The sequence below is a fragment of the Eretmochelys imbricata genome, chromosome 1, assembly GCF_965152235.1.
Source record: "Eretmochelys imbricata isolate rEreImb1 chromosome 1, rEreImb1.hap1, whole genome shotgun sequence".
Taxonomy (NCBI): Eukaryota; Metazoa; Chordata; order Testudines; family Cheloniidae; genus Eretmochelys; species Eretmochelys imbricata.
In genome coordinates, this window is record NC_135572.1 from 120,903,104 (window position 1) to 120,929,855 (window position 26,752).

The window sequence follows — 26,752 nt, forward strand, 5'->3', positions numbered from 1 at the left end:
GTAGCTAGAACATGTGACTCTGAGCAGCAGTCAGGCATTATTAGTGTAGCTAAACTGTAGAAGCATTAAGCCTGAGAACCACACAATAATAAACCAAGCACTGCATCTTTAAAATAACCAGCCTCCATCTATTTGTTCCACTAAAATACAGTACTTATCCCATTAAAAAACATTAACAGTGAGAATTATGCTATTCAACTTATTCATAGTTAGATTTATTACAAAAATGTACAGGTAGTTTATCTTGAGGAATGTACTGCAAAAGTATTCATACAGAATTACTAACATTTACTGTTTGTAAATATTTTAATCATTAAAAATTGCAATAGACAGGTCAAGCTTTTTACACTTATCTACAAAGAAAATTTACAACCATTTACAACAAGAGATCTTAGATGTTCATACTGTCAGCAGCTAAGACAAAATACACAGAAATATGAAATCCTGTTTTTATTTCACTCTGAATTCATAGAAAGTACAAAGTGTCTTGGTGAAGTTCCATCCCAGTGCTAATGAGAGCACATATAGCAGAATTAAGAGTGCAAATGGATACAAAAGGATAACTGTGTTCTTCAAAAATGGCAATGCTAGAAAAGAAATACAATTATGATTAGAGTACAAAATTTAAAACCAGCAATTAGTTGTATTAATAGACCAAACCCATGAACTCTTAATCTAGAACACAGATCAGCAACATTTGGCACAAGGCCCACCCAGCTAAGCCCTATAGTGGGCTGGGCCGATTTGTTTACCTGCTGCATCTGCAGGTTTGGCCAGTCGCAGCTTCCACTGGCCGCAGTTCCCTATTCCAGGCCAATGGGGGCTGTGGGAAGTGGCGGCCAGCACATCCCGCAGCCACCATTGGCCTGGAGCAGTGAACCACAGCCAGGAAGAGCTGTGATTGGCCAAACCTGCAGCCACAGCAGGTAAACAAACTGGCCCAGCCCACCAGGGGCTTACCCTGGCAGGCCACATGTCAAAGGTTGCTGATCCCTGATCTAGAAGGACCCTGGGGAGAGGCTGTCAGCATTTCATCAATTTCTTAACAGCTTGGTTAAAACTAGGTGCCTGTTTATCATCCCTGCCATGCTTATTCTGCAGCCCTTAGCCCAGATACAGAATAGCTTCTATCAGAGTAGAGGAGTAATTGAGGTAGGTCTGCATACATTAGTACAGCCAACCTGCTCAATGATTTTGTTGCATTACTACCCTCCTCTCTAGTCAATCTGGGAGTCCAAAACTAATGTAAGGGTGTTGAAGGTTGAAGCAGTATATTAACTGGATTATAGTACAACACAATGGCGAGCATCAATAAGTACCAATATCTTCTGTGCAAAGAGCGTTTTAACACCACAACATAAACTGACAAGTCCTTTAGGTATAAACTTTTTAACCCAGCTGGACATTTAGATAAGGGTGTATCTAGCATTCTTGGCAAAGGATTACAAATAATAACTCCAACCACGAAGGACAGAGGCAGTACTGGGTTTGGAAGGGAATGGGAAAAGTTATGTTCAGAAAAAATTTAACAGAATGGAGCAAGTGGAATTGCTTCATTAGACAGTGAAGACTGCAAGACATCTATCTAGGAAGGATAGCTTAAAAATAAATCAGCATTGAATTCTTCTCCTACTTCTGCATTTGAGATGATCATTTCAAACATATGAATTCATAAATTAAAGTAGCTTACTAGGTCAAGGCTTGTTGGTTTTCCTATAGTCAGTTGCCTAATTAATAAAAGCTTTTGAAATTACTTACCACTGTACCCTAGAAATGTTACGTAGATATAATAACCAATTGCAATCAGCCACACTGTATTCCCAACAAAATATCCCATGAATGAGGCTGTTGAGATAACATCTGTAAAAGAGAAGACAGTTGCTCTGTGACCTGCATGAGGCCCAGCACCAGGGCAAAAAGCATTAAAAAGGGTGTTCTACTTACAATTGATGAAAAACAGTTGGATAAAATGCAAAATGACTAGAAGTGGATAGAAAGCATTCAGATGAACATCAAAGGCATATCCCCATTCCACATCATAGTCTCTGCTCTGTCGTTTTACCAAGTACTTATTAGAAATAAACCTAATTGGAAAAGAAATTCAAAAGGAATAAGTTGTGAAACAATTTCACACTTTCATGTTTCCTGAAGTTATAATGCTGACTTGACATTCCACCTATAGTTAAAGTAATGAAATCACATACAGGAAAAACCCTCAAGTCTTTACCATTTAATTCATAAAGTCAATCCTTTCAAATGTTTCTGCATAATTGCCAACCTCAGCTGACTGAAAATTATTTCCCTAATGTGTCAATAAAACATAGTAGCCTAAGCAAAGGTGAGTATTTCCTCAAAAAGACAGCGCAGACCAGCCTTTTGTTAGCCTTTTTCTCTCTCAGCAGTAGTCACATTCTTTGATGCTAAGTAGAAAGTGCAAACGTTGTGCACAGGAGAGCAAAGACTGCTGGTGTCACTACAGACAGAAGCAGCACTGTCTTTCAGTTGGCCCATCCACTCACTTCCCAAAAGGCTGGCTATATCCTACATCTTCACTTTTCCTGTGTTACAAAAATCTCTCAGTTGCATTCAATTTTAGAGACAGAAGGCACACCTGTTACCTTATTTAATAAATGCCTCATCTTCATCAAAAAAGGCAACAAAATACTTAAAAATATGGGTACGAACTTACTTGCTGCACCCAAAAACAAAGCAGGCCAAACATGGTTTCTGGTCTTGAGCTTATGGACCAAATCCATAGCTTAGCCTAATTTTCTCAGGCAAACTTCCACTGAAGTCTATGGAAATTTTGCCTAATTAAAACCCGAGTAAAGAGCGAAGAATTTGATTATACATTTTGGACTTACACCTGGAATAAGAGCAGAACATTCCTCGTATGATCAACAAACTTCCAAAGACATTTTTGAATCAAATATTGAATCTCTTTTTCAAGGGCACTCTACTTTCAAATGTCATTTTCACTAAGAAATCAGTTATTTGAAGTGCCCCTGATTTCCTTTTCATTTTTGACAACAGCTTCCCTGCCTTTTTCCCCACCTCCCTGCTGGTTCAAGTGAACCATACAAGCAGCAGAGAAAAGAGCATGTGTGAGAACTGAGCCCTTCCTGTGCGTGTGCTTTGAAGAAGCAACTGAAGGCAAGAGATTGCCTCTGCTATTGGTCTCCTCTGACAGGAAAGTCTTACCACTATTCTCAGCTGTTTCCCTCAGAGGCCCAATTCTGCAGAGGAACCAGCATTCGACATATTCTCAACTATTGCCCCATCAGGTGATACCCTAAAGTACTGGAAAAGTCTCCCGTGTCTGCAGGGAGATTCTTGGCCCTCACTATCCTGACAAGGTTCTTAGAATTGGAACACTATATCTGTACAAAGGCACAGGAAGTAGGAAGGGCTCTTCACTCACTCTGCCTGGGGGTCGGGACCCACCAGGGGGTCGCAAGGTTATTACATGGGGGGGTCACGAGCTGTCAACCTCCACCCCAAACCCTGCTTTAGCTCCAGCATTTATAATGGTGTTAAATATATTTAAAAAGTGTTTTTAATGTATAAGGGGGGGGTCGCACTCAGAGGCTTGCTGTGTGAAAGGGGTCACCAGGACAAAAGTCCTGCACTAAGAACCCCTGCACTAAGCTCTGGGCAGTTAATGAGGCCCCTTGATTCCCCCTTGTCCTTCCCATTGACTACAGGGAGGGGAGGGGAGTGAAGAAAGGGGCCTATTTCCCCTCACCCATGGAGGGGGAGGGAGAACTTCTCTGCTGCACCTCTTCCATTATTACTGTGGCTCAGTGGAGAGGTCAAGTACAGGGACGCGAGAAGAGTGCGGTTCTTTTTGCTCGTTCCCTTCCTCTCCCAATCCCATGCAGGGCACCAGGGATAATGAAGGGAAGCTACTACCACTCCGTGCAGGTGTCCCAAAGGGAAGGGCTTGGGTAAAAAGGAAGCATCCCAGCCACCCTCCCAGGCTCCTGCAATGGTTTGAGGAACAGGAGAACCTGCCCACATCTCTGAAAGAGCAAACACTGCTGCTATGTTACTGGGAAACATCCTCTTACTGCACATGAACTCTGCCCAGCACAGGGCATAATACTCATGTGGCATACATAATATGGCAGGAGACAAAAGTGACAGTGACCACAGGAGCAGAGAAGCTGACAAATGCACAAAGCAAACTCTTATAATCACCTCCGGAATTACTTGTGACAACAATAGTTAAAATAGTTCAGCGAGAAGGGTGGCTTGACTTTACAATGTTGTGCCATTAAACATTGAGAATACTAAACACAAGAATTCATCTGTTACATGTTTACAAGCATGTGATTTATTAAAAAAGCCCCAAAAAAGCAACAAAAAAAGTCTTGATTCCTCCAGCATTGTTGATAAAGACCAACTCAGCAGGAAAATAGGCACTGAGATGTGCAACTGATAAATTTCCTCTAAGTAGTGACTTTTTTTGCAGAAAGAGATCAAGCAAAATAAGTATTTTCTAATGCTCTTTCCCAATAGTGCTCTATTCACAGCCAATGAAAACTCTTAGCCCTCTCTTCTGAGCAAAGTCATATTGTTACAGATTTAAGTACAATGCCTCAGCAGCAGGGAACTGTCAACTGCCCTATAGCAATGCCTAACTTAGTTCTAGATGGAATTATTTACTTACCACATTAAAGTTGCTATTAGAAGGCCAACGCCTACACAGTCTATAAACACAACCCAAAGAAGTAGTTTTATCGTTTGAAAAAATCCCATGTCCAGCACAAATCCAAATCCTATAGTAGAAACTGGGGGCAGGGGGAAGAGAGAGAGAGAGAGAAGGGGAAAAAAAGAGAAATTAATCCTTCCTAGCTGGAAAAATGCTACATCACCAAACAATGCCAATCACTCAAACTTTGACATTCCAGGGATTAACTTTTTGGAGGTCTCCTGAAATCTCAGCATTTTCCCCTTTATTCCACCTCACCCCTAAGATCTTCTGCAAGGCAGCCCCTTCTTCTATTCAAATGCTGCATACCGTACCACTCGTGTATAATGTGGTTGGCTTAGGTTCAGTGTGTGGCAGCACCACTGTCACTGAACTAATTTCACATTTTTAAACTTACAATCTTTTTATGAAGAAGATACCTTGTTAAGCAGAAGTGCAGAGTAAGAGCAACAAGCAGAGCTGAAGACACACTGCTTTCAGTTACAACAAAACCACGTGATAGTGCATAGTTTTCTGGCTCTGAAGACTCAGCTGTCCTTCAGACTGCCATTCAGATTTCCAGTCCATTTTAGTTGAATGAAAATGCAGTACACATAAGACACATTCTTATGGAGTTCCTTTGGCAGCTTTGGGAAAACAACCATGAAACACATATGGATCTAGGAAATATTTCCCATCCAACTGCAAGAACATTAGAATTTCAGAAGTGACTGCAGGTACTGTGCCATGTCAAAAATGGACTCGGTGTAGTGTTTTCACTGTTGCCTTTTAAAAGACAATTTTACCTGAAGCTTACATGCAAAAGATTTTCTTTGGCTTGGTGATGGCCGACGTCCACAGTGTCTCGCTGAGGTTTTGTTTGTATTATCAAAGCACCTAGGAGTCCTAGTTGTGGACCACAACCACACTGTGCTAGGTACGGTAAAAAAAGGGCGTCTCTGCCCCAAAGAACTTACAATCTTAAGTATCAGACAAGAGACAACAAATAGATAAAGACAGACGGAGTCTCCAAGGAAACAATGAGACAATACTGGACAGCATGATAGGCAGAGGTCTCAGCATACAAGCAGCCTAATTGTTGCCAAGGGTACTGTAGGCGTCACAGCAAAGGAGAGTTTTGAGAAGGCCTTTGAAGGTGGATAATGACGTTCCTTTGCTGATGCTTACGGAATACTCCTCCCAAGCGCGTGGGCCAGCATGCGGGAAAGCATGAAGCCGCTGTCTGAAAATTTAACAGTGGTGTAGTGGGCAATGGAGGCTGGCAGTGCAGGAAAGGAAGTGAGCATCCACAGGTTGATAGCGAATAAGAGATGATCAGTAAGACTGGGGGCTGACCATGAAGGGCCTCAAAAGTGAGCACAAGCAGCTTATGTTTGATGTGATAGTGAAGAGGCAGCCAGTGGAGGGATTCAAAGAGAGGGGTGATGTGGTCAAAGCGCAGGCTAGGAAAATGATCCTCGCAGCAGCATTGTGAATGGATAGGAGTGGGGCAAGATTCATTTGTCAAGGCCAGAGAGAAGGATGTTACAGTAATTGAAACATGAGATGAGGATACCTTGGACAAGAGTTTTAGCTGTATGGATGGATAAGAAAGGCCTATCCTTAGATACAGCCTGGATGTAATGACCTAGCGAGATGTCTGAGTCTAGATAATGTCTGGGTTACAGGTCTGAGTGACAGGCAGGATGGTGGGGTTTGTCCACAGTGACCAAGAAAGGAGGTAGCAGGAAGGTATGGGGGGATGGGAGGGGGTTTGCAGAATAGGAGCTCTGTTTTAGCTATGCTTAGCTTGAGCTGGCAGCTAGACATCCATGAGGGAGTCAGAGAGACTGTTCAAGATTTTAGTTTGGACAGAATGGTAGATCTGTGAGCCATCAGCATATTTGTGTTTGTAGATAAGATGACCCAGAGATAAGGTATAGATGGAGATGAGAAGGGGAGCAAGGACAGAGCACTGTGTAAAGGGTACTTTGCCTGTAATGGGTTCAACATTAGGGACTGTCTTTTTTTTTCTGTGTTTGCACAGTGACTAGCACAATGGTCCTAGTCTACAATTTGGCTGCTTATGTGATAAGGTAATACACATAATAATACATCCCAGTTTCTAATCATCCAAATGTTCAACTATTTTTTTTTAAAAAATAGTCATTCATTCCTCTGGTTGTCTTTGCTATGACACAATGATTGAAACCGACAGTTTGAAACACAGAACAGAAACAAGACTTGATTACAACAAACATAAAGAAGAGTCTTTAGAGGATTCTAGATACAGCTAGACCCTGCGGTTTACCATGGTTCTCTAATTTCTAAATGGTTACTGTAACCTTTGAGTGCAGATAGCTCATCAGCTTCTTTTCCATTCTGATTAAGGGCCTCTACAGTCAAAAACCCAGGGTGCTGAAAAAAACCCTGTGAAGATACATTCCTGCAACTTTATTGAAAAGAGAAAGATCTTATCTAGCTTAGGTACTTATATGGCCGCCACCACCACTACAGTATCTGCGCATGTCACAATTAATGTGTTTATCCTCACAACACCCATGTAAAGGTGGGAACTACTATTTACACAATTTTACAGATGAGGTGGGATACCGCTGCCTGTGGGACCGGCAGAGGGAAGTGTCAGCCCTGTAACAGAAATCATCAGGAAAGTACAAAGTAACGAAGAGGACCAACTCATTGAGGGTAATATTTGTGTTTTTGCAGATTCAGGAGGCCAAATTCTGCCTTTAGAGACTTGTGTACAAGTCCTGTTGACTTCAATCAACACTGCACATGAGTGTGTGAGGGCAGAATTTAGTCCACAGAGTTCTTACACTGTATTATATGAAAGAATGTGGTTGGGAAAGTCTCATGCGCAGAAGTCAAAATTGTAATAACTGTAATAAAGCCTCTCAGCACTATCCGTTGTTGACTGTGCTACTTCATTTCATACTCTGTGTTTTCTGGTTAGATAAAACATCCCTTAGACTCCTCATTTAAGTGCTGAGGGGTGTTTCTTTGTAAAATATTATTGCTCAATATCCACAAATGCCATATTATCCATTTTAGTATATAGCTGACGTAAATATTATTGTAGTGTTATCCTTGTGGGGGGAGTGGGATCTCGGCAAGCTATAGAAAGGAAGGGTCATTCCCTGTATAGTTTATTTGTAAAGCACCTATAGAGTGCTGGATGCAGTTATTCTAGAAGCATAAGTAACACAGGCATCAAGCTAACTGCATAGAAAGTCCTTTTACCTTGCAGGGAGTCAATGGGCCTCTTTGAGAGAGGGTAGCAGAAGTAGTCTTTGCTATGCTCAGTTATTATACTGTAGGGCATATTTCTCCCTGGTGTAATTCTGTTGGCGTTACCTGGTCTAATTCTATTGGAGTTACACCAGGGATGCATTTGGCCTAATAATACAGAGTTCTGCTTTCTATTGTGGTGGTGTTCTACCAATTAAAAAAAACAGAAACAAGCTGTGGGGGGAGGAAATGGGCAGAAGGACCATCTTATGGGGCTAGCTGCTGGACAAGCAGAAAAGTACAGGAGATATGAGTGTAAGAAAAGGAGGAGCATGGGGTAGGGTTTCTCAAAGAAGAGGAAAAGTAGATATCTGGGGAGGGAAATCATGTCAGAGAGTATTTGCAGTGCATCACAAAGGGGGAACATGCATTGAGGGCCTGGGGACCTCATGGAAGGGGGGAGTGCAAGATGCGGTAAGTTATCTCAGGAGAAGGCTGCTCAGTGAGTCAGAGATTCAAGGGAGTGTTTACACATGAGGGCAGAGTATCCCACGCATGGATTGGGTTTCTCACTGGCTGAGTGTACATGTAGTAGGTGCATGTCTAAGGGGAGTAGCTTAAATTAGGGATCAGGTGTCTCACAATAAGTGGCAATTACTCATTAAAGAATTGGACACTTTATGGAGAGGCATTCCCTAGGGGAGCACAGATGGGTGAAGCACATAAGGCATGTGCTCTGTAGGAGAGCATGCCACCAACAGCCTCTCCCACTGCACATTCCTGCTGAAGAGGAGGAAAGGTCACTTCTTCAAGCAGAACTTAATGGCACATGCAGTCACTTGGATATGTAGCATCACCGTCCGTAAATGTATTGGCTCTCCTGAATCTGTGTTGTGAACCTGTACACCTCACATAGGGATATCTGAGGCACAGGAGCTGCTCTCCACTCTTACATATAGTTGTTTAAGAGAATTTGGAGTCTGTTTCTTCATGAGATGGTCATTTATCTCCATATCCGTTAAATTACTAAAATAAAATACTTGTGTTACATAAAAGCTATATGGCTGACTTGGTTAGTTTAGCTCAGTGGTTTGAGCATTGGCCTGCTAAACCCAGGGTTGTGAGTTCAATCCTTGAGGGGGCCATTTAGGGATCTGGGGCAAAAATTGGGGATTGGTCCTGCTTTGAGCAGGGGCTTGGACAAGATGATCTCCTGAGGTCCCTTCCAACCCTGATATTCTATGATTCTAAGTGAGAACTGCGAGACTAAGTGAGTTGACCAAGGTTACACAAGGTCTGTGGCAGAGCAAGGACTTGAACCCAGGCCTCCCTAATCTTAGGCTAATGCCCAATTCTTCCTTTTTCCCACCTCATTTTTGCTGTTCATGGAAATAGACACTCACCACACAGCCAGATACTCAGCAATACCAAGAAAGCAGGATCATCTCTTGCCCACTGGTCCTTTGTTTGTTTCCGGTAATGAAAGTTTCTATAAACTCTCTGTGGTGAAGTGAACAGGTAGAGCATCTGCCAAACAGCAAACTCAAAGTCCATCTGCCGGAAGTGAAGGAGCCTCCTCAGGTATTTGTAGCGTTTTGCACCCGCTGTATGTCGCGCTGCATCCCTGGAGTTTAACGCACCATTGCCCTGGTTTTGGGAACTAACTGAAGTGGTCGGCAACATTTTTCTGAAGAAAAGATTTTAAAGTTAAAACTAATTTATTTTACATAATCTTAGAAATGATAGACAGCAGATGTAAAATTAGAAATGTTTTAAATTATGTAGTGTTAATTACGGCATTTAGATTTAAATCTGATTTGCAAGGGTAATTAGGCAAGTAGCTAGCTAAATACTACCACTTGTGCCAGCAAGATTGTACGTGCAAAACTGTAAGCTAGAGTGAGCCCCTTTCAAAATTTGGCCATGTATGTTAATTGAGTCACCTTTCTGCTGCCTAAAAACAATGTATTAAAATAGCATAGTTTAGAAACTTGCGCACCAGGATTGGTGCCAATAACACATAAATTAAAATTCCAATCTGCTAACAACTCACTGTGTGGCCTTTGACAAATTATGTAACCTCTCTGTCCCTCCCCTTTCCATGTATAACACAAACAATTACCTGCCTACTGCATGGGGTGCTGTGACAATCTTTGTAAAATGCTCTGGAAACAAAGCACTCTTCAAGCACTAAGTATAAATGTACAGTTTTACAATTGCCTTTGAATGTTTTTACTATTAAAGATGTTCTATTTTACACTGCATTATATTTTAATTATTTCAGATAAAAATTCAGTGTGCCCCACTCCTCAAAGAAACATAGGCATGTAATTCTGGGTTGGAGGGAGGCACCTCTGTTTGCTTGGGATTCAAAGATATGAACCTTCTCCCCACCTAAGCTCTTTCTTGCAACAAACAAAACAAAACGAAGACAAGATGATTGAGTCTCCCCTTATAAACTTCAGCCCAGTGGGCAGGGCATTTACCTAGGCTGTGGGAACCCTGGATTCAAACTTCCCCCTTTGCCTGAGGTGGGGAGAACACAGGTTTCCCATGTCTCAGATGAGTGCCCTCTGATTGCTGGGTATTCTTCAATGGGTCTCTCAATCTGTCCTGTTGAAGCTGTTCCACTTTATATTAATAAAGAGTTATTGCAACAGGGTCTTGAACTCAGGTCTCTGAATACCAGTCATAGTTTAAAGGCCTGCAAGGACCACCAGATAATCTAGTTCGACCTCCTGTATATCACAGGCCACCAACATCACCCAGAATCCCACACTAAACTCAACAACCAAAATATTACTGCCCACAGGAGACTAGACTATGTGTCGTCACAGGCAGAGAATAGGAGGGACTACGGATATATCTACACTAGCACTTTTGTCGGTAATACTTTTGTCAGACAAGTGGACTGGGGGAAAAAAACACACCCCCAGCTGACATACATTTCACTGACAAGAGCCAGTGTGGACAGCGCTATGTCGGTGCGAGATGCTCATTGGGGTGGCTTAATTATGCCAGGAGGAGAGCTGTCTGCCGCCAGCATAGAGTGGCTACACAGGAGACCTTACAGCAGCGGAGCTGTAGTGGTACAGTTATGCCACTGTAAGATCGGTAGCGTACACATAGTCTGAGGTGGACCAATGCCTGAGGCCCCTGCAATGGAAGGGAAGTGATTGAGATATACCCAGATAATCCTAGCAAGTGACCCACACTCACACACTGCAGGGGAAGGCAAAAAATCCCCAAACGCTGAAGTCACTGCCAATCTGACCTGGGGGAACTCTCTGCCTGACCCCAAATACGGGGACAGTTAGACCCTGAACATGAGAGAGAGAGAAAATGCTCTGAGACACCTCAGACACCAACCCAAGCCATCTAGTGGCCCACCTCCACAGCGGCCACCCAGGAGGCCACTAAGGAGGAAGGAGACCCAGCAAGTCCCCCTTAACGCTGGGGGGCTCAGGCCCAGCCTATTTAAGCGTCCCCGCAAAGTGGAACAGCTTCGGCAGCGCGGAGGGAGACCCCTCCCCCCCGCCAGCCGCAGCGCCCAGTGCTTCGGGCAGCTCCTGGCCGGTGGGAGACCGGGGTTCAAGTCCCTTCCCCCCGCGCGCGCGCTGCCCCCCGGGGGAGACACTGGGGTGGGGGCGGTGCCGGCCTCCGCTCCGGCCTCCTGGGCAACCATCTGCCCGGGGCACTGGCCCAGAGGCGGCTCCAAGGCGCGACGCCTCCTTTGAGGACCCGACGGGCGGGGGAAGGGCCGCGCGCAGCAGTACAAGGGAAGGACCCCCCGCCCCGCAGAGATCCCAAGCCCCGCTGTGGCTCCCGCCGGGCCGGCTCATGCAGGAGCTGGGGGCGGAGCCACGGGTGTCCGGTGGGTGTCTCGAGCCAAGGCCAGCAGTTCCCGCGGGGGCGCCAACGGTTTGTGGCGCAGGCGGGACCCTGGGTCACCCTGCCTAGGCAGCGCGCGCGCGCGCACGTTGCGCAGGCCCACGCGCCCGAGGGGCGAGAACGCCATCCGCAGCTGCCCCGCTCACCTGCCGCTCCAGCCCCGCCCCTCCCAACCACACACAGCGCGAGGGTCTCCCGGGGCCGCGCGCACCCACAGCAAATTCCAGCTGCTTCCGGCAACGTAGCACGGCGCGCGCCCCCTGACCCGGCCCGTGACCCTGCGGCGCGGAGCATGCTGGGTACGGTAGTTCCTGTCCCGGCGGGAAAGCGCAGCGGCGGTGTCTGCTCGTGCGCCGCAACTGGGTCAAAGGACAACAAGATGGCGGCGTCCTGTGGTGTGCCCTGGGCGGCGGCGGCGCTGCTGCAGTGAGAAGCCCAGAGGCTGTGTGCGGGGAGCGCTGCCGCGATGCCCAAATACTATGAGGAGAAGGAGGAGGACGGGCGGGCCTGTGCCGGGGTGCGGGAGGACCTGAGACAGTGTCTGCTCGAGACCTCCTGCGTCACACAGGTACGGGGGAGGGCGGGGCCTGCTGAGAGACCCCTGGCGTCATACAGTCAATGTGGGGGGCTGGGCGGCCCCGTCCCTGTTACCCCCGGGTGAGGGGCTAGGCCGCGCCCCTGCACCTGGCTCGCGCCCGGTCCCGCAGCGTCCTTGCCGCTGCAAAGCGGTTGGGTCCTCCCGGCCGCACTGAGCCTGGCTCCCCTGTGACAAGGGACCATCTACATAGAGCAGCGAGTCGGCCCCAGGCTGGACGGATGTGGGTGAAACCGTCCCTGCGCCTCGGAGCCCCGTGGAGTTGGCACAACTACAAGGGAAGAGCTGGACACTGTCTTCCCCATCTGCCATCAGCAGAACCGTCCCAACAAGTTACACCTTCACAGGTCAACGTATTGAAGCCTTGCCTTTATTTACACACGTGCGACACCGCTGAAGGCCTTCGTGCCCCAGCGTAAATGGCAAAAAACGTGATCCATCTCCCTCAGAAGGGTCACTGGCTGAGTTCCCCCACCTTACATTGGAAATTGGTTCCAAGGAGCCTTGGAAAGCCTGATTAAAATCTACCAGGCGGCACATGATGGTGATAAAACTAATAAAATATTATTTGTCTCGGGCAAATAGCCAAGCAAAGGAAGAATTCAGAATTGTAATCCCAGGGGTTTCACTGTATGCATTTGGGCTATTAACATTTTTGACTGTTTTCTCATCTGAAAAATGTGGGGAATAATATAAGAGTATTGTTAGACTTTGTTGAGCACTTCCAAAGTGAAAATCCTATAGAGCGCTTTGTATTATTATTAGATCAATCTACTTTATTTTCTCTGGGATAACATATCGTCTGTATTTTATTCTGTCATTGGTTGCCACCTCTCGTGATGTCTTGCATGACAGAACCATTATCACATGATTTATCACATTCTGAGCTGTCAAGATTTGTGACTTTAGGGTTGTAATTTAAAGGGAACTGTAATGCTCATTTTGACATTCAGGAGATTTTGAAGTTGCTAATAAGCAATCTTCAAAATATAATACCTTTTCTCTTAGTCAGGCCTACGTCTTAGTCCTGTTCTACACTGGGAAGGCCTGTTCTACAGTGGGAGCAGGGGAGATCAATCTAAGTTATGCAACTTCAGGTATGTGAATAACATAGCTGAAGTTGACACCGCGGTGAGTCGACAACTGATGCTCCCCCGTCGACTTTTCCCACACCTCTCGGTCCCGGAGTCAATGGGCGAGCACTCAGCGGTCAACTTATGGTGTCTAGTCTAGACTAGATGCGATAAATCGACAACACCACCGCCCTTCCCCCCGCTGGATAGATCCTGCGGATAATATAGACAAGCCCTAAACCTCGGTAGTACTGGAAATAAAAGCGCTCTTTGTTTTGTTTGCTAAATTGATCGTTAGTATATAAACTGTCAGTATCAAAGCTAGAAACTCTAGTGCATATCAAAGAAGAGAATTCATGGAAAGTCAATGTCAATAGAATTAAAACGTCTCTAGGTATTTCAGACCTTGTGATTATTTCCAGACCGAGTACCTCCAGAGCGAACGCTGTAACCAGCTGGTCAATAAAAATCAAAGAATTTGCCACTTCAGGCAACACCACCAACGTGAGATCACCATAACCTTTTATCCCTTGAATAATAGGCTATGGAGGCTTTGTAAAAAAATCCTTGTACAGAGAGACTTTCACTGAGTGAAACTGCAGAAAATTAAATAAAAAAAAGCGACCAGGTATGAAAGTTTGAAGTGGTGAAGTTTTAGACCATGTTTTCAATTACATAGGATAAATAACCTGAAAGGGCCATGCCCACTGTCTAACATGAGCTAGCAATAAACCTTTTTTCCTGTTGAAGATGGAGCCTCTGAGTAGGTTTATGTGCAGCTGCTGAAAATCTATAAACACTAGATGCCAATATTTACCTGATCGTTTTCTGCACCCTCAGCAAGTTTGCAGATGACACTAAACTGGGAGGAGAGATAGATACGCTGGAGGGTAGGGATAGGATACAGAGGGCCCTAGATAAATTAGAGGATTGGGCCAAAAGAAATCTGATGAGGTTCAACAAGGACAAGTGCAGAGAGTCCTGCACTTAGGACGGAAGAATCCCATGCACCGCTACAGACTAGGGACCAAATGGCTTGGCAGCAGTTCTGCAGAAAAGGACCTAGGGGTTACAGTGGACGAGAAGCTGGATATGAGTCAACAGTGTGCCCTTGTTGCCAAGAAGGCCAATGGCATTTCAGGATGTATATGTAGGGGCATTGCCAGCAGATCGAGGGACGTGATCGTTCCCCTCTATTCGACATTGGTGAGGCCTCATCTGGAGTACTGTGTCCAGTTTTGGGCCCCACACTACAAGAAGGATGTGGAAAAATTGGAAAGAGTCCAGCGGAGGGCAACAAAAATGATTAAGGGACTGGAACACATGACTTATGAGGAGAGGCTGAGGGAACTGGGATTGTTTAGTCTGCAGAAGAGAAGAATGAGGGGGGATTTGATAGTTGCTTTCAACTACCTGAAAGGGGGTTCCAAAGAGACACTGAGGGATTCTATCTAGATTGTTCTCAGTGGTAGCTGATGACAGAACAAGGAGTAATGATCTTAAGTTGCAGTGGGGGTGGTTTAGGTTGGACATTAGGAAAATCTTTTTCACTAGGACGGTGGTGAAACACTGGAATGCGTTACCTAGGGAGGTGTGGAATCTCCTTCCTTTGAGGTTTTTAAGATCAGGCTTGACAAAGCCCTGGCTGGGATGATTTAGTTGGGGATTGGTCCTGCTTTGAGCAGGGGGTTGGACTAGATGACCTTCTGAGGTCCCTTCCAACCCTGATATTCTATGATTCTATTTTAAAAATGCAGATTGTTCTACACCTGAGCTTTTGTTTTTGAATTGCCATATTTCCATCTAAAATCCAAAGGAGAAATGAACTGTTAATGTTTGTAAAACACTGTGTGAACATGTGAATTGCTACATATATGCCAAGTATGCAAATAGGTTCAATTGCTGTGATGGCATTGATACTTAAACTTCTTTACCAACTTACTGTTTGAAAACATGCGGTGCTCAGTATATTATCTTTATGGACATCTCATTTTAAATAGACCAGAAAATCTTGCCCTCTTTCATGATAAACTGAAACCTAGAAAACTTCCAGTATCTTGCATTTGAGGGCAAATAGAAGAGAAAGTGAAATGTAGGAATGAGAATTCCACAATGATTTATTTACTTTGGAGGCACCTACAATAGAGATAAGTATAAATAAACAGAATCATTGTAAGAGAAGATGTGTGTGACCCCTAAGAATCCCTCAGTGCGAACTGGCAAAGGGTTCACTGTTCTGTAACAGTAACTCTTGACAGACCTGCCAGACTCACTGCTTTTCATAAAAGATGTCATGTACCATCTTAAATTAAAGCCAGAAAACACATTGATCATAAATACGCTTGTGAAATGTCTGTACAGATACGATTTAAAAAGCTTTATATGTACAGTATAAAGGAAATATGTTCCTACAGTCTGAATCAAGGCAGAGTTGACAAAGAGGTATCTACCAGACAAAGATTTTATATCACTTGTCTGCCGCAGTTCACAATGTAAATTAAGCTTTGTTAGCCAATACAATGGAAGCCCTCTTTGCATACAAAGTCAGCATGGGGATGTGAAGTCAGCACAATATGGAATAAACTTTTTGGGGTGCTAGGGAGGCATCCCAACTTCAGTATCCAATAATTAATTTTGGGGGATAAAAGAGAAGGCAAAAGGACTTTATCTTTATCCTGCACCTGAGGAAGTAATCTTTCGGTGGGATTTCATTCATGAAAACAGGATCCCAACCTGTCCTGGTTGGAAACACTACAAAAGACGTTTTGGGTGAGATAAAATTCCTTAGTCAGAAGGTTAGCCTGCTAAGTTATCATAACAAGAAAAGTGAAGGCTAGAATTGCCCAGTGGAGGTTCTTTGGGTGGCTAACAGGCGGGAAGTGTCAAGGAGGTAATACCCAATTAAGCACCAGCAAGTCTCTCTCTCACTGGAGACACGGGCTAACAAGGTAACTCACAGTCCTGGGCACCCCAAGAAAGTGTCACGGTGGGTTAGTTTATTGTGTATGATCATGAGCTGGGAAAATGTGTGTGAATTGAAACAGAAATGTTAAAATTTGATCATACAGAACTTCAGGTGTGGTAGTGTGATTTTTTTTCTATAAAAGTCAAATGGTTGTGTTAGAAGTTCTGTACTGTTAATAAAATTTTAGTTCATTGAAACAAAAAGTTCATATGGAAAGCTCCCATCAGAGTTGGCACCCTTGCTTGGCTACTTGAATAGGAGCCTCAGGACTGAATAGAAATAGAGACTTAAAAAAACTTTCATCCGCTAAAGGTGGTCCCTTCAATTAGGGTTGAAGCACATCAGCAGAATGTTGTAGGGAAGCTTGCCCTGCTGCTGTCTATGTTGTGTAGATAAGTAGAAAACTTCTGTCTCCAAGACTGTCTTGTTGACACCTTTCACCAGCACAATTACCACTGTTTTGTTTTGTTTTTGGTCTTCTGGTGATGATAGCTTGCTTTTAGCATTATGTTAAGTCCAGTTTGAATAAATCTAAAACCCCTCAAAAGATGTGTATCCAGTTAGATTATTCTTCTGTCAGGGTGGATTTGATTTAAATCAAATTGATTAAAGTCATGATTTAAATCGCTAGTCAGGAAGACTCTATTTAATTATGGATTTCTACATAAAAATGCATTCTTGTTTGTTGTTATAACCTTAGTACATATTCTTCACAACTCAGAGTTAGATGTAGGTTTCATTTTTAGAAGATACACATTATACATTTTTAAACTGATTTATTTTGAAAACTTTTCAGATTAGTTTTACAGCTATATCAGAAAATGAACGATTGGTTATTTCATTTACCAAAGGTAGTTGAAGCAGATAGTTCACCTCCCAATGACTTCATAAAGATCTCCAATTCAACAGGTTAATCATTAATATTTGGAGGATTTTCTTGCCAGGCTGCATTAGGAGGAGAACATCACCAGACACACATTTAAATTGTTTTATTTAACTAAAACAACATTATGTATTCTGGATTTTTTTGTTCAACTGCAAACATATAATATTTTAACAAAGCAAGCATATGAATTTTTGAATGTAATTAAACATTCAAGTTTTTTAAAATCAGGTTTCTTTTTGTTAAAATTGTTTTTAACTAAAATAGTTAAATGATTTTTTTTAAACAAAAATTAAATAGACTATGTCATCCATGTCAACATGAGAAACTCAAAATATTCGCTGCTGCAGCTAATTCAGTGGTCTTCACCTTCATTTTCCTGTTTGTTCATAATCTGGAAAAGAAAAACAAGCTTTCCTGCTTTTTCAGGTTCCAAATGATTTCTCAATTTGGAATGAATTAGTCCAAAGGAAGAAAATACTCTTTCTACAATGGCAGAAGGAGCTACTGCTGTTAAAAGAGAGATTATCACTTCAACAGTCTCTGAATCCAAGTTCTTAAGTGACTTCTACCAGTTCACTTGTGTGACTTTCTTTAAAACATAATCAGCAAACATACATTTCTTGAATGGTTCACCCTTAGCTCTGAAGTTTATTATAGTTGGCATTATGGAGGGATGATTGCTGGATGTCCATGTTATAGCCAACTCCTCTTCTTCATCAGTTAAGATTTGACCCTGGTACCAAGTATTGAGACTATTTGCAAGAAAATGAGCTGGAGATAGTGCTTGTCCCATTCGTTTTTTTAATGCTTGTAATTTAACTCTGTCATTGTATATTTCTCTTTTTAAGATCTCACTCAGTTCCTTCCAACTTTCAACAACATCAGCAATAAAACAGCTATTTCCTTGCATTTTGTTTAAGACTACAGAAATAGGCTTCAGGGTGCTCAGCATGTGTTCAACATTTCTCTTAAGCCCAATGGTGAGAACTTTGGCTGTTAGAGTGCCATCTCTTTTTTCATGATTTTGTTCACAAACTGTCATCAGATTAGGCCAGTTCTTGATACAGTGCTCAAAACAGTCCACTACTGAGTTCCATTGCACGTCTTGAGGGAGAGTTAGCTTCGTTCCTCCCACTTTTTTCAGAATAGCTGCTGCAAAGTGGTTGTTATGGAAGTATTTTGCAATTTCAGCAACATTAGCCTTTATTTCTGGAACATTGAAGTCTTTGGCTAGGAGGTGCATCAAATGAGTACTGCAACCATATGTTGTTAGCTTGGGACTCTCTTCACTCTCTCCTAAATTTCTTCTCATCTTGGATACATTTGCAGCATTGTCTGTGACCAAGCTGCGTACTAGACATTTGAATTTTTTTTCATAGTTTGTTATAGCTTTTACTGCTACTTCTTGTAAGTATTCTGCTGTGTGTGCATTTCCTGATGTATCAGTTGTTTCTGTAAGGAAGACATTTCCTTCTTCTGTTGTCACACAAGCACATACACAGGATCATTGTGGACATTGCTCCACCCATCAAGACTCAGGTTAACGATTTCATCCTCTAGACCTTTTGCGCGCTGCTCAATTTCTCTTTCATACGCTTTATCCAGCAATTTGCCTGTGACATCTGCTGGTACTGTGACTCTATTTAATGACTAAACCATGTTAATGAAGTGTGGGTTCTCAATCATACGAAAAGGAAAGTTTGTTGCATAAACAAATCATGCAATTTTTTTCATCAATTAGCTCTTTTTGTAATCTGCTGATTCTTATCACAAACTTGTCTATGGTGGTTTGTGGATGATGGAGGTTTTTTTTCTTTTTGCTACAGGTGATATACTATGGCTGTGTGACGTACTTGATGTGACTAAAACACTATCATTGTCAGATAACTCTGAAACTATAGAAAATGATGGTGATCTTGAAGGTGGATAGTCTTCAGAATCTTGTATGTTGAGGATGGATTCTCCTAAACAAAATAAGTCAGTGCAGTTATTTAATTATTATTACCATACTGCTCATTTAGCATTCACTGACGCTCAGTACTACTTTAAATGTGAAATTGTACAAGTAAGATCTGTTTATTTCAGCTATTTATTTTTTTTATCGCAAGTGCATCTAAAATGATAGTACCATAAAGTAACCACTATATTTTTTGCTCAAACATGAGAATTCAGGAATAGTCCAGAGAGAAGACAATCAGTCCGTAAGAAAGAAGTATGAATTAAAAAAGTTTACCAACCTGAAGATCCTGCACGTTCAGGATGTTTGTGTACACAGAGTCAATCCCTTTCCTCTCTCTAAAATACAAAGTTTCAAAAAGTTCATCACAGGAAAGATGTTTCTTTCATCATGTTCAACGCAGCTTCCTCCTGAGAAGGAACACTTTTCATGATGTTGTTTCATTCGGGCAACCAGGCCTTGCATTTCTTTGTTCCACAGTTTGCATTTTTCACGCATGCCTGTTTTACCCACAAGTAGAGGAACTTAATTAAAATATCCCCAAACTGGGTCTCTTTTATGGCCTGCTGCCATTATAGGTTTTCCCTTTTAGTGAGAGAATGGTATGTTAGATCTCAAATCAATGAAGGCTACACTCGGAAAGACCTCAAGACTTCCGGAATATGCTGCTCAAACAGTTTCACTTTTGTTTCTACTGCCTGTTCCTCCCTTCTCACATTTATCTCCAGACTTCTTCTCCTTATCCAGATCTATTCCGTCCCCAAGAATCTTCTATTCATTGAACTTTTTGAAACTTTGTACTTTTAGAGAGAGGTAAGGGATTGACTGTGTGTACACAAGTTTGCAGAGGGACAATAGGGTTGAGGTCAGTTATTTCTCACCTCTATATACTTATTTAAAAACATTTTTGCTGTTAACAGGCATGTTATCTCTGGGGACACAAATCCACAGTTTGAGAACTGCAAAACTAACCAACTTTCCTTGGTTGGCAACTTGGTGCCAACTTTCCAATGTGCTGAGGGATGCTCACTGTTCAACCCCTGGTTCTGCCACAGGCCTGGCCCCACTCCACCCCTTCCCGCGCCCTCCCCTGAGCCTGCCATGCCCTCCCGATCCCCTTTCCCCCAGAGCCTCCTGCACACCACGAAACAGCTGATCGGGAGAGGGAGGGAGGGGGAGGTGCTGATCGGCAGGGCTGCTGATGGGTGAGAGGTGCTAGAAGTGGGCGGGGGCTGTTGACATATTACTGTGGCTCTTTGGCAATGTACATTGGTAAATTCTGGCTCCTTCTCAGGCTCAGGTTGGCCACCACTGTTCTAGATTGAGCACTGAGTCCCATTGGGTGTATAGAAAGATTAACCTAAATAATCTGTACAGAAGCCCCTGGAATCCCATCAGATTGGGTCCCTAATCCAAGAACTATTGGAACTCATTTACAAAACTTTTCTTAAACATTATATGAATATATTGTCTCATACTATAGAATTAGAATTTATAATCCCTATTCCATGATGAGATAGCTTTGAGCTATCATGTATCTTAATTAAAATTATCTTTAGATAGGTTTTTTCCTCAAAAAGCATTTTATCCAAAAAAATCCAGTTGAAATAAAAAAAATCAGGTTGGTTTTTTTTTTTGTTTTTTTTTTAAACATTGATTTTTATCCACCCTGGTCTTCATTTTACTGATACAAGCACATGTCTTGGGAGTGGGAGGAGAAGGGGAAGAATTATTATCTGGACTTTCACAACTCTCAGTTCCACTTACCTGGAATTTACCACAGCAAAGAACACAAGTTAAAGGACCTTGGACAAAGTTTCAACAGTGTCCACAGGACTTTTTAGAGGTGCCTTGTCTGTAGTGTCCTTTCCACTGAAGAAATACACTGGATTCTTATGCTTTTATGTTTCATGTGACAGGAAGGAAAAAGCCCCAGACAATGCTTGAAGGAAGGACACTGCAGAAGTTTGCAGGTTTCTTTTTTTGAGTGCAAAAGGTCAATGGTAAGTGATTGGTTTGATTGTTTGTTAGTCTTTGTTGCCAGTGTTTTTTTGTTGTTTTTTTTCCTTTTCTAAAAGATTCTGATGAGGAAGAAGACACCATTGAAATGAATCAAATTGACATCACTAAGTAAAATAGCTCCTTACTTGTTATAATTGTAATTGGTCCTTAATAAATGTTAGCTCTTGTGAACATTAGTATAGCACATCTTTTGCACTCAAGCAAAACAATGAATTAGGTTGTGGGTATAATCCAACAAGATATTCATATTTAAATTGGAGAAGGCTCAGAGTGTGACAGCTGCAATAAAAATAGGAAATGATAAACAAAATTGGGGTTATTTTAAATATGAAAGATCAGTAGGTAAAATAGCTTTTTAATATTTAGGATTGATATTTAGCCATACTTTAATCTTATCTATTTGAGATCATGGGAAGAAACAGAACTGGGGGACATTGATTAAGTTTAGAGGAGACTCATTGAAGGATCATTTTACTGTGGTAATGGACTTCTGCTTTCCACTTGAAGTTTTGTATTTTTACTGTAATGTACTTAGGTAATTGGATGACTGTTAATTTAAGGAGATATAAGTCAGTTTTATGATTGAGTGACAAACTCTCCTTTTGGGAGTGAGCGCTCAAGTACCACAGCATACTATTATAAATACCTACCTTGATAGAAAAGGAGGATTTTCCCCAGACTGGCTATGAGTTTCTTGTATGGAAATGTTGACCTATGCGGTCATAAAGCTTTTTTTTTAAATAGGGTAGAGACAGCAAAGTTGATATCAAACCATTCCACACATGATGGGCACACAGCCTGTTTTTGGTCTTACCTAACGAGTTACTTTGCTCTATAATGAATAAACCCTGATTTTAATTTTAGATTAAGGAGGGATGCAGAAATGGAACATACCTAAGATCTTTCATCCCACTCTCCTACTCTAGCCTCCCAGCCTTCAACCCTTCTCCAGGGGAAACTGTCTTAATTCAGCTAGAAAGGAAAATGGAATTAAGCTAGAAATATGCTAGAAAAGTGTCTTCAAATGTCTTATTTACTCTCCAGCATGTCTACAACAACACTGTACCAATCTTCAAATATTTCTCATTATAGTTCAGTATGTAACAAGGACAGATCAAAAAGACTAGGTAGGTGGTTCTCAAACTTAATTGATTGCGCCCCTCTTCTTTGTGTCTGTAGTGGTTTATACCTCCCCGTCCGCCACACAGGTACGTACACGGATTAGAAAAAAATCAACATGCACCTCTGACTAAATATTAAAAACAGTAAGGCATTGATTCAAACAGAGTCAACGACCCATTGTAACAGCAAAAGCAAACCTGTGATTGTGGCCAATGCTTACAATTAAATGTGCAGACTACATTGTAGCGAACAGATTAATGTATAAATGGCAACGTCTTTGTTAAATGCTTTGCAAGCTTAACAGAAAACCGTCAAAATGCACAGCACCATCTGAGGACCTGATATGTCTGAAGGAATCAGCTTTGCTAGTTATTTATTGCTGTGGGTAAAACGTGAACAGTAAGGTTTTTTTCCCCCACCTCAAGCACCTCATGCCCCCCAGAATGCATTCCCCACCCTCTGTCCCAGAGAGCCTCATCCCCCTGTTTGAGAACCTCTGGATTAGATTATTTATTCTGGAAAGGAAAAGAATGAGCGATTATGATAATTATATTTAAATAGGAATATAATAGAAAAGGCTGTTTGTGTGCTTCTGCTTAACCTGTCCCGTAATATAGGGGAAAAAGACACATTTGTAGACCAATTAGATTAAAAGGCAACAAACTTAAAATGGAATTTTAAAAGATTTTGTGTTCTGGAATTTTACTATCTCAGGGTACTAGTGAGGCAAATAACTTAGTACATTTTTTAAAGGATTTGGCACTGCATGCAAATACAAATACTTTTAACATTTACACTAGATTAAAATGATTAGGGTATTCAGTTGTCATATTTCAGGACATAAGAAGATCAGCAGCTGGGTAAAGAATAAAGTATGCTTCTGTGCTAGCAATTAGATACACAAATGGGCAGGGAGTGCACGTTCTCTCTCTCCACATGGCATGGTGACTGTTGTAATATGGTCAATCTTATGTTTACCTAACTTTTTCTTGTCCTATAGCAATGAATTCTAGTTAATGATTTTGCATAGTAGTAATCTGTTCCTCAAATTTAAGTGTGTAGAACATACTAGCTGAATTATTGTTGGGTTCAAGAATACTCAGTCATTGCAACCTTGAAAATGGAAAACTTAAGCTCAGAGGAACTATGCCAGGCCAAAATAACATGGCCCTTCTTGCTGCCATATCTCTCTGCAGTGCTAAAAATGATCTACTGTACAGCAGCTCTCCACTCTCAGCTTTAGGAAATGCTGGTGTACAGTAAATCTTTAGGCTTTTTCCTCCAATTATATATCCATGTATTACTTCCCTTAGATATTAACTTGCATTTTTCCTAAATTGAATCTCACTTTATTTTTCACCCATATTTATAGACACTGTAGGTTCCTTTTTATATTACCCCAGCCTCACAGGTGTTTGCAACACCTTCCATTTTAGCTTACTCTGAATTTGCTGTGTAGCACATTCTCCAGATCACAAGTGATGATCAGTAGGATAAGACTAATAAGTATTCTCTACAGTACCCCACGTACACAGCTTCCTCACTCTCGCGACTCTATTGTACCACTTACTATTATTCTGTCTAAGGTCCTTCAGCAAATCTGAAGTCTACATGATAGTGCTAATCAGTCACCTGGTATTAATTATGAGTAAGATTTCTGAAGATAGTGCTACCATGTACTGTCACACCAGTCTTGAGTCTTTTTATGGAGAAACCATTTATTCTCTTCAGTGACTTTTTCCTTACGGTATCCTTGTTTGTAAAGTGCCAGAAATAGAAACGCAGGTGTTTCAAAGCAGTTCTAATACTAGTATTTTACATTTTGCAATATGTTGACTTAATTATTCTTCAATCTTTAGTTGGATGGCAGAGCAAGATTCAGAGGAAGGAAGGGATACTGAAGCCTTTCTGAAGAGAGCCAAGCATGGGGAATTGTGGGTGTATTAGTGCTTTAAGCAAAACACAAAGACTAAAATAAGAAGAGTATGTCTGCTGCATCCTCCCAGTCATGAAGTATTCTCATGGAAAATACCTGCTTTCAAGAACTCTGATCAATTGAGGCTGGCATGCACCTAAAATACTAAAAAGAAAACGAACATTAAGCTGGCAGTTTGGAGTGATATGAAACGCCCTAATCCATTTTAAATAAACTATGCAAAATCCAAAGTAAGCTGTAGCAATCTTTAGCTGAGTCAATTTGTTTTGAAATTGAGATTTCCTTTCAGTTTTTAGGTTTGTAGTTTTATTTATCTAAAATCATAAAACATTGTCAGAATGAAATACTATAAAATGATTGAAATTGGTAGGCCGCTTGAGTAGTGTTCTGCAGTATCATTCAGGAAACCTAAGATAGGTCTCGTTTCCCAGGTTGGCAGGGCCAACATACACTGAATGTACAGTTAGCCTCTGGGGAAGAGAGTGGCTTATGTTACTCAATAGTGAGTTCCAGTTAGAGTGCAGTTGGTACCTGTCCAGTCCCCAAGAACTGTGACAGCATCTCTTCATCCCTCCACAGAATTCCCTTTTTAATATGATGGTTGGTGTAAATTCATTCATACATTGTAGACTTCACTACTGAAGAGCTAAATTAAAGTTAAAATATGTCTGTCTGAAAGTGATCTTTTCGAAAAACAACTTTTAAGAGAAATATAGTTCATCTGACCAGTACTAGTGTATAGCTGAAGACTTGCGTATGAGGAGTAAGGGTAATTAAATGTCATGTTTTTCACCCAGACATGCAGCTGAAGAGATATCGGTTGTCATTTTTATCATAGTGTGCCGACAATAGCCTCTAGATTCCTTTGAGGTTATGCTGGACTTCCCCCTTACTACCCAAACAAATATACTTTACACACTTGACCACAATTCAAAATCACATTTTTTCTTAACTTATTAAACATTCATTATGTATCACAAACTTTACAATTTTTTGTTTTTTTGTCTTATTCCTGCATTCTTATTCCTTTCTGTACTCTAAAATGTATATATGGATGTATAATTTTCAAATTGTCATGCACATTCATTTAAATTATGACTGGTCTTCTATGGTAAACTTGTTTTTTAAACTCTTAGCATTTCCATATGTTCCATTTGTACTACTTAATTCACAAGTTTGTATAATTGCATAAGTTGTATAACTGCATAATGTAGTTCAACTGGAAGACTAAACTGTAAATGGGGAAAAAGAAAAAATGTGGGGTTTTTTTGTTTTTTGAAATCAAGGATGTCTCCTCCCAGTGCCAAATCTGTCTGTAACATGTAAGTATTGGAGGATGTTCTTTATGATATATGCTGCCTAGAGTTAAGCATTTCACAGATCCAAAAATAATTGGTCAGTTGGCTTGTCATATATTTTAAAGCACTAATTTATTAGAATGGGAACAACAGTAACAAAAGAGAGGAAGACTTTGTTTCTAATAGGCTTAGCTCAGATACTTACTCCTAATTACAAAAAAAAATTACTTAACTGAGTTATTTCATCTTAGAACAATGCAAGACACAATGAAACCAAGTTCTAAAAAATGAAAGAATGGCACCATAATGCAATCAAAAATGTAGGCAACCACCTACATCACTTTTTTTCTTGCTGGGACATGTGACAGTACAGTAACTCCTCACTTAACGTTGTCCCAGTTAACTTTGTTTTGTTGTTGCATCACTGATATATTAGAGAACATACTCATTTAAAGTTATGCAATGTTCACTTATAACATTGTTTGTCTGCCACCTGCTAGTACAGTACTTTGTCTACTACTTGCAGGATTCTTTGGAAGAGCAGCCCCTCGGAGCTAGTGGGTGGGAGCTTGGAACCAGGGTCGGCCGGCAGCCCCCCATCAGCTCCCTTCCACCACCATCACCACCACCACGCAGCCTGACAGTGGGCCCCCGCAGATCAGCGAATCCCCACTCCCTCCCTGCACCTCCCACCCGCAGCAATCAGCTGTGTTGCAGTGTTCAGGAGGCTTAGGAGGAGGAATGAGGATGCGGTGCGTAGCCTCCCTGTGCCTCCTGTACCCAGCAATTAGCTGTTTCGCAGCATTCAAGAGGGTGGGGAGGAGCGAGGACGCGGTGTGCTCAGGGGGAGGGAGTTGAGCAGGGGCGGGATGGGGCCTTTGGTGAAGGGGAGGAGTGGGGGCAGGCCAGGGGCAGAGCTGTGGGTTGAGCAGCCTCCAGCACTTTAGAAAGAACAGCAAGAGGAGCAGCCAAACCACCCTCTTTCACCTTCTGACTCCACCACCTCAACCAAGCTTCACAAACATTATTGCTGATTACAGGATTAAACTGTTTAAAACTTATACC

At 42.0% G+C, this 26,752-nt stretch overlaps 2 protein-coding genes across 3 annotated transcripts; one reads left to right on the forward strand and one right to left on the reverse strand.

The window, feature by feature from the left end:
• Positions 1 to 193: 193 nt before the first annotated feature.
• Positions 194 to 12,076, reverse strand: UNC50 (unc-50 inner nuclear membrane RNA binding protein). Of its 2 annotated transcripts, none has more exons than XM_077814717.1 (6): positions 11,980 to 12,076; positions 9,346 to 9,629; positions 4,673 to 4,793; positions 1,945 to 2,084; positions 1,759 to 1,860; positions 194 to 587 (listed from the first exon to the last, which is right to left on the reverse strand). In XM_077814717.1, exons 2-6 carry the CDS (start codon positions 9,623 to 9,625, stop codon positions 451 to 453), a joined length of 780 nt encoding a protein of 259 aa, XP_077670843.1. In that variant the 5' UTR covers positions 9,626 to 9,629; positions 11,980 to 12,076; the 3' UTR covers positions 194 to 450. The 2 variants fall into 2 exon arrangements, with proteins under 2 accessions (XP_077670843.1, XP_077670852.1); XM_077814726.1 differs by lacking the exon at positions 11,980 to 12,076 and adding an exon at positions 10,429 to 10,618.
• Positions 12,077 to 12,171: 95 nt separating this feature from the next.
• COA5 (cytochrome c oxidase assembly factor 5) lies at positions 12,172 to 25,524 on the forward strand. Its single transcript, XM_077814738.1, has 3 exons — positions 12,172 to 12,401; positions 21,229 to 21,312; positions 24,313 to 25,524. Exons 1-3 carry the CDS (start codon positions 12,300 to 12,302, stop codon positions 24,352 to 24,354), a joined length of 228 nt encoding a protein of 75 aa, XP_077670864.1. The 5' UTR covers positions 12,172 to 12,299; the 3' UTR covers positions 24,355 to 25,524.
• Positions 25,525 to 26,752: the final 1,228 nt, after the last annotated feature.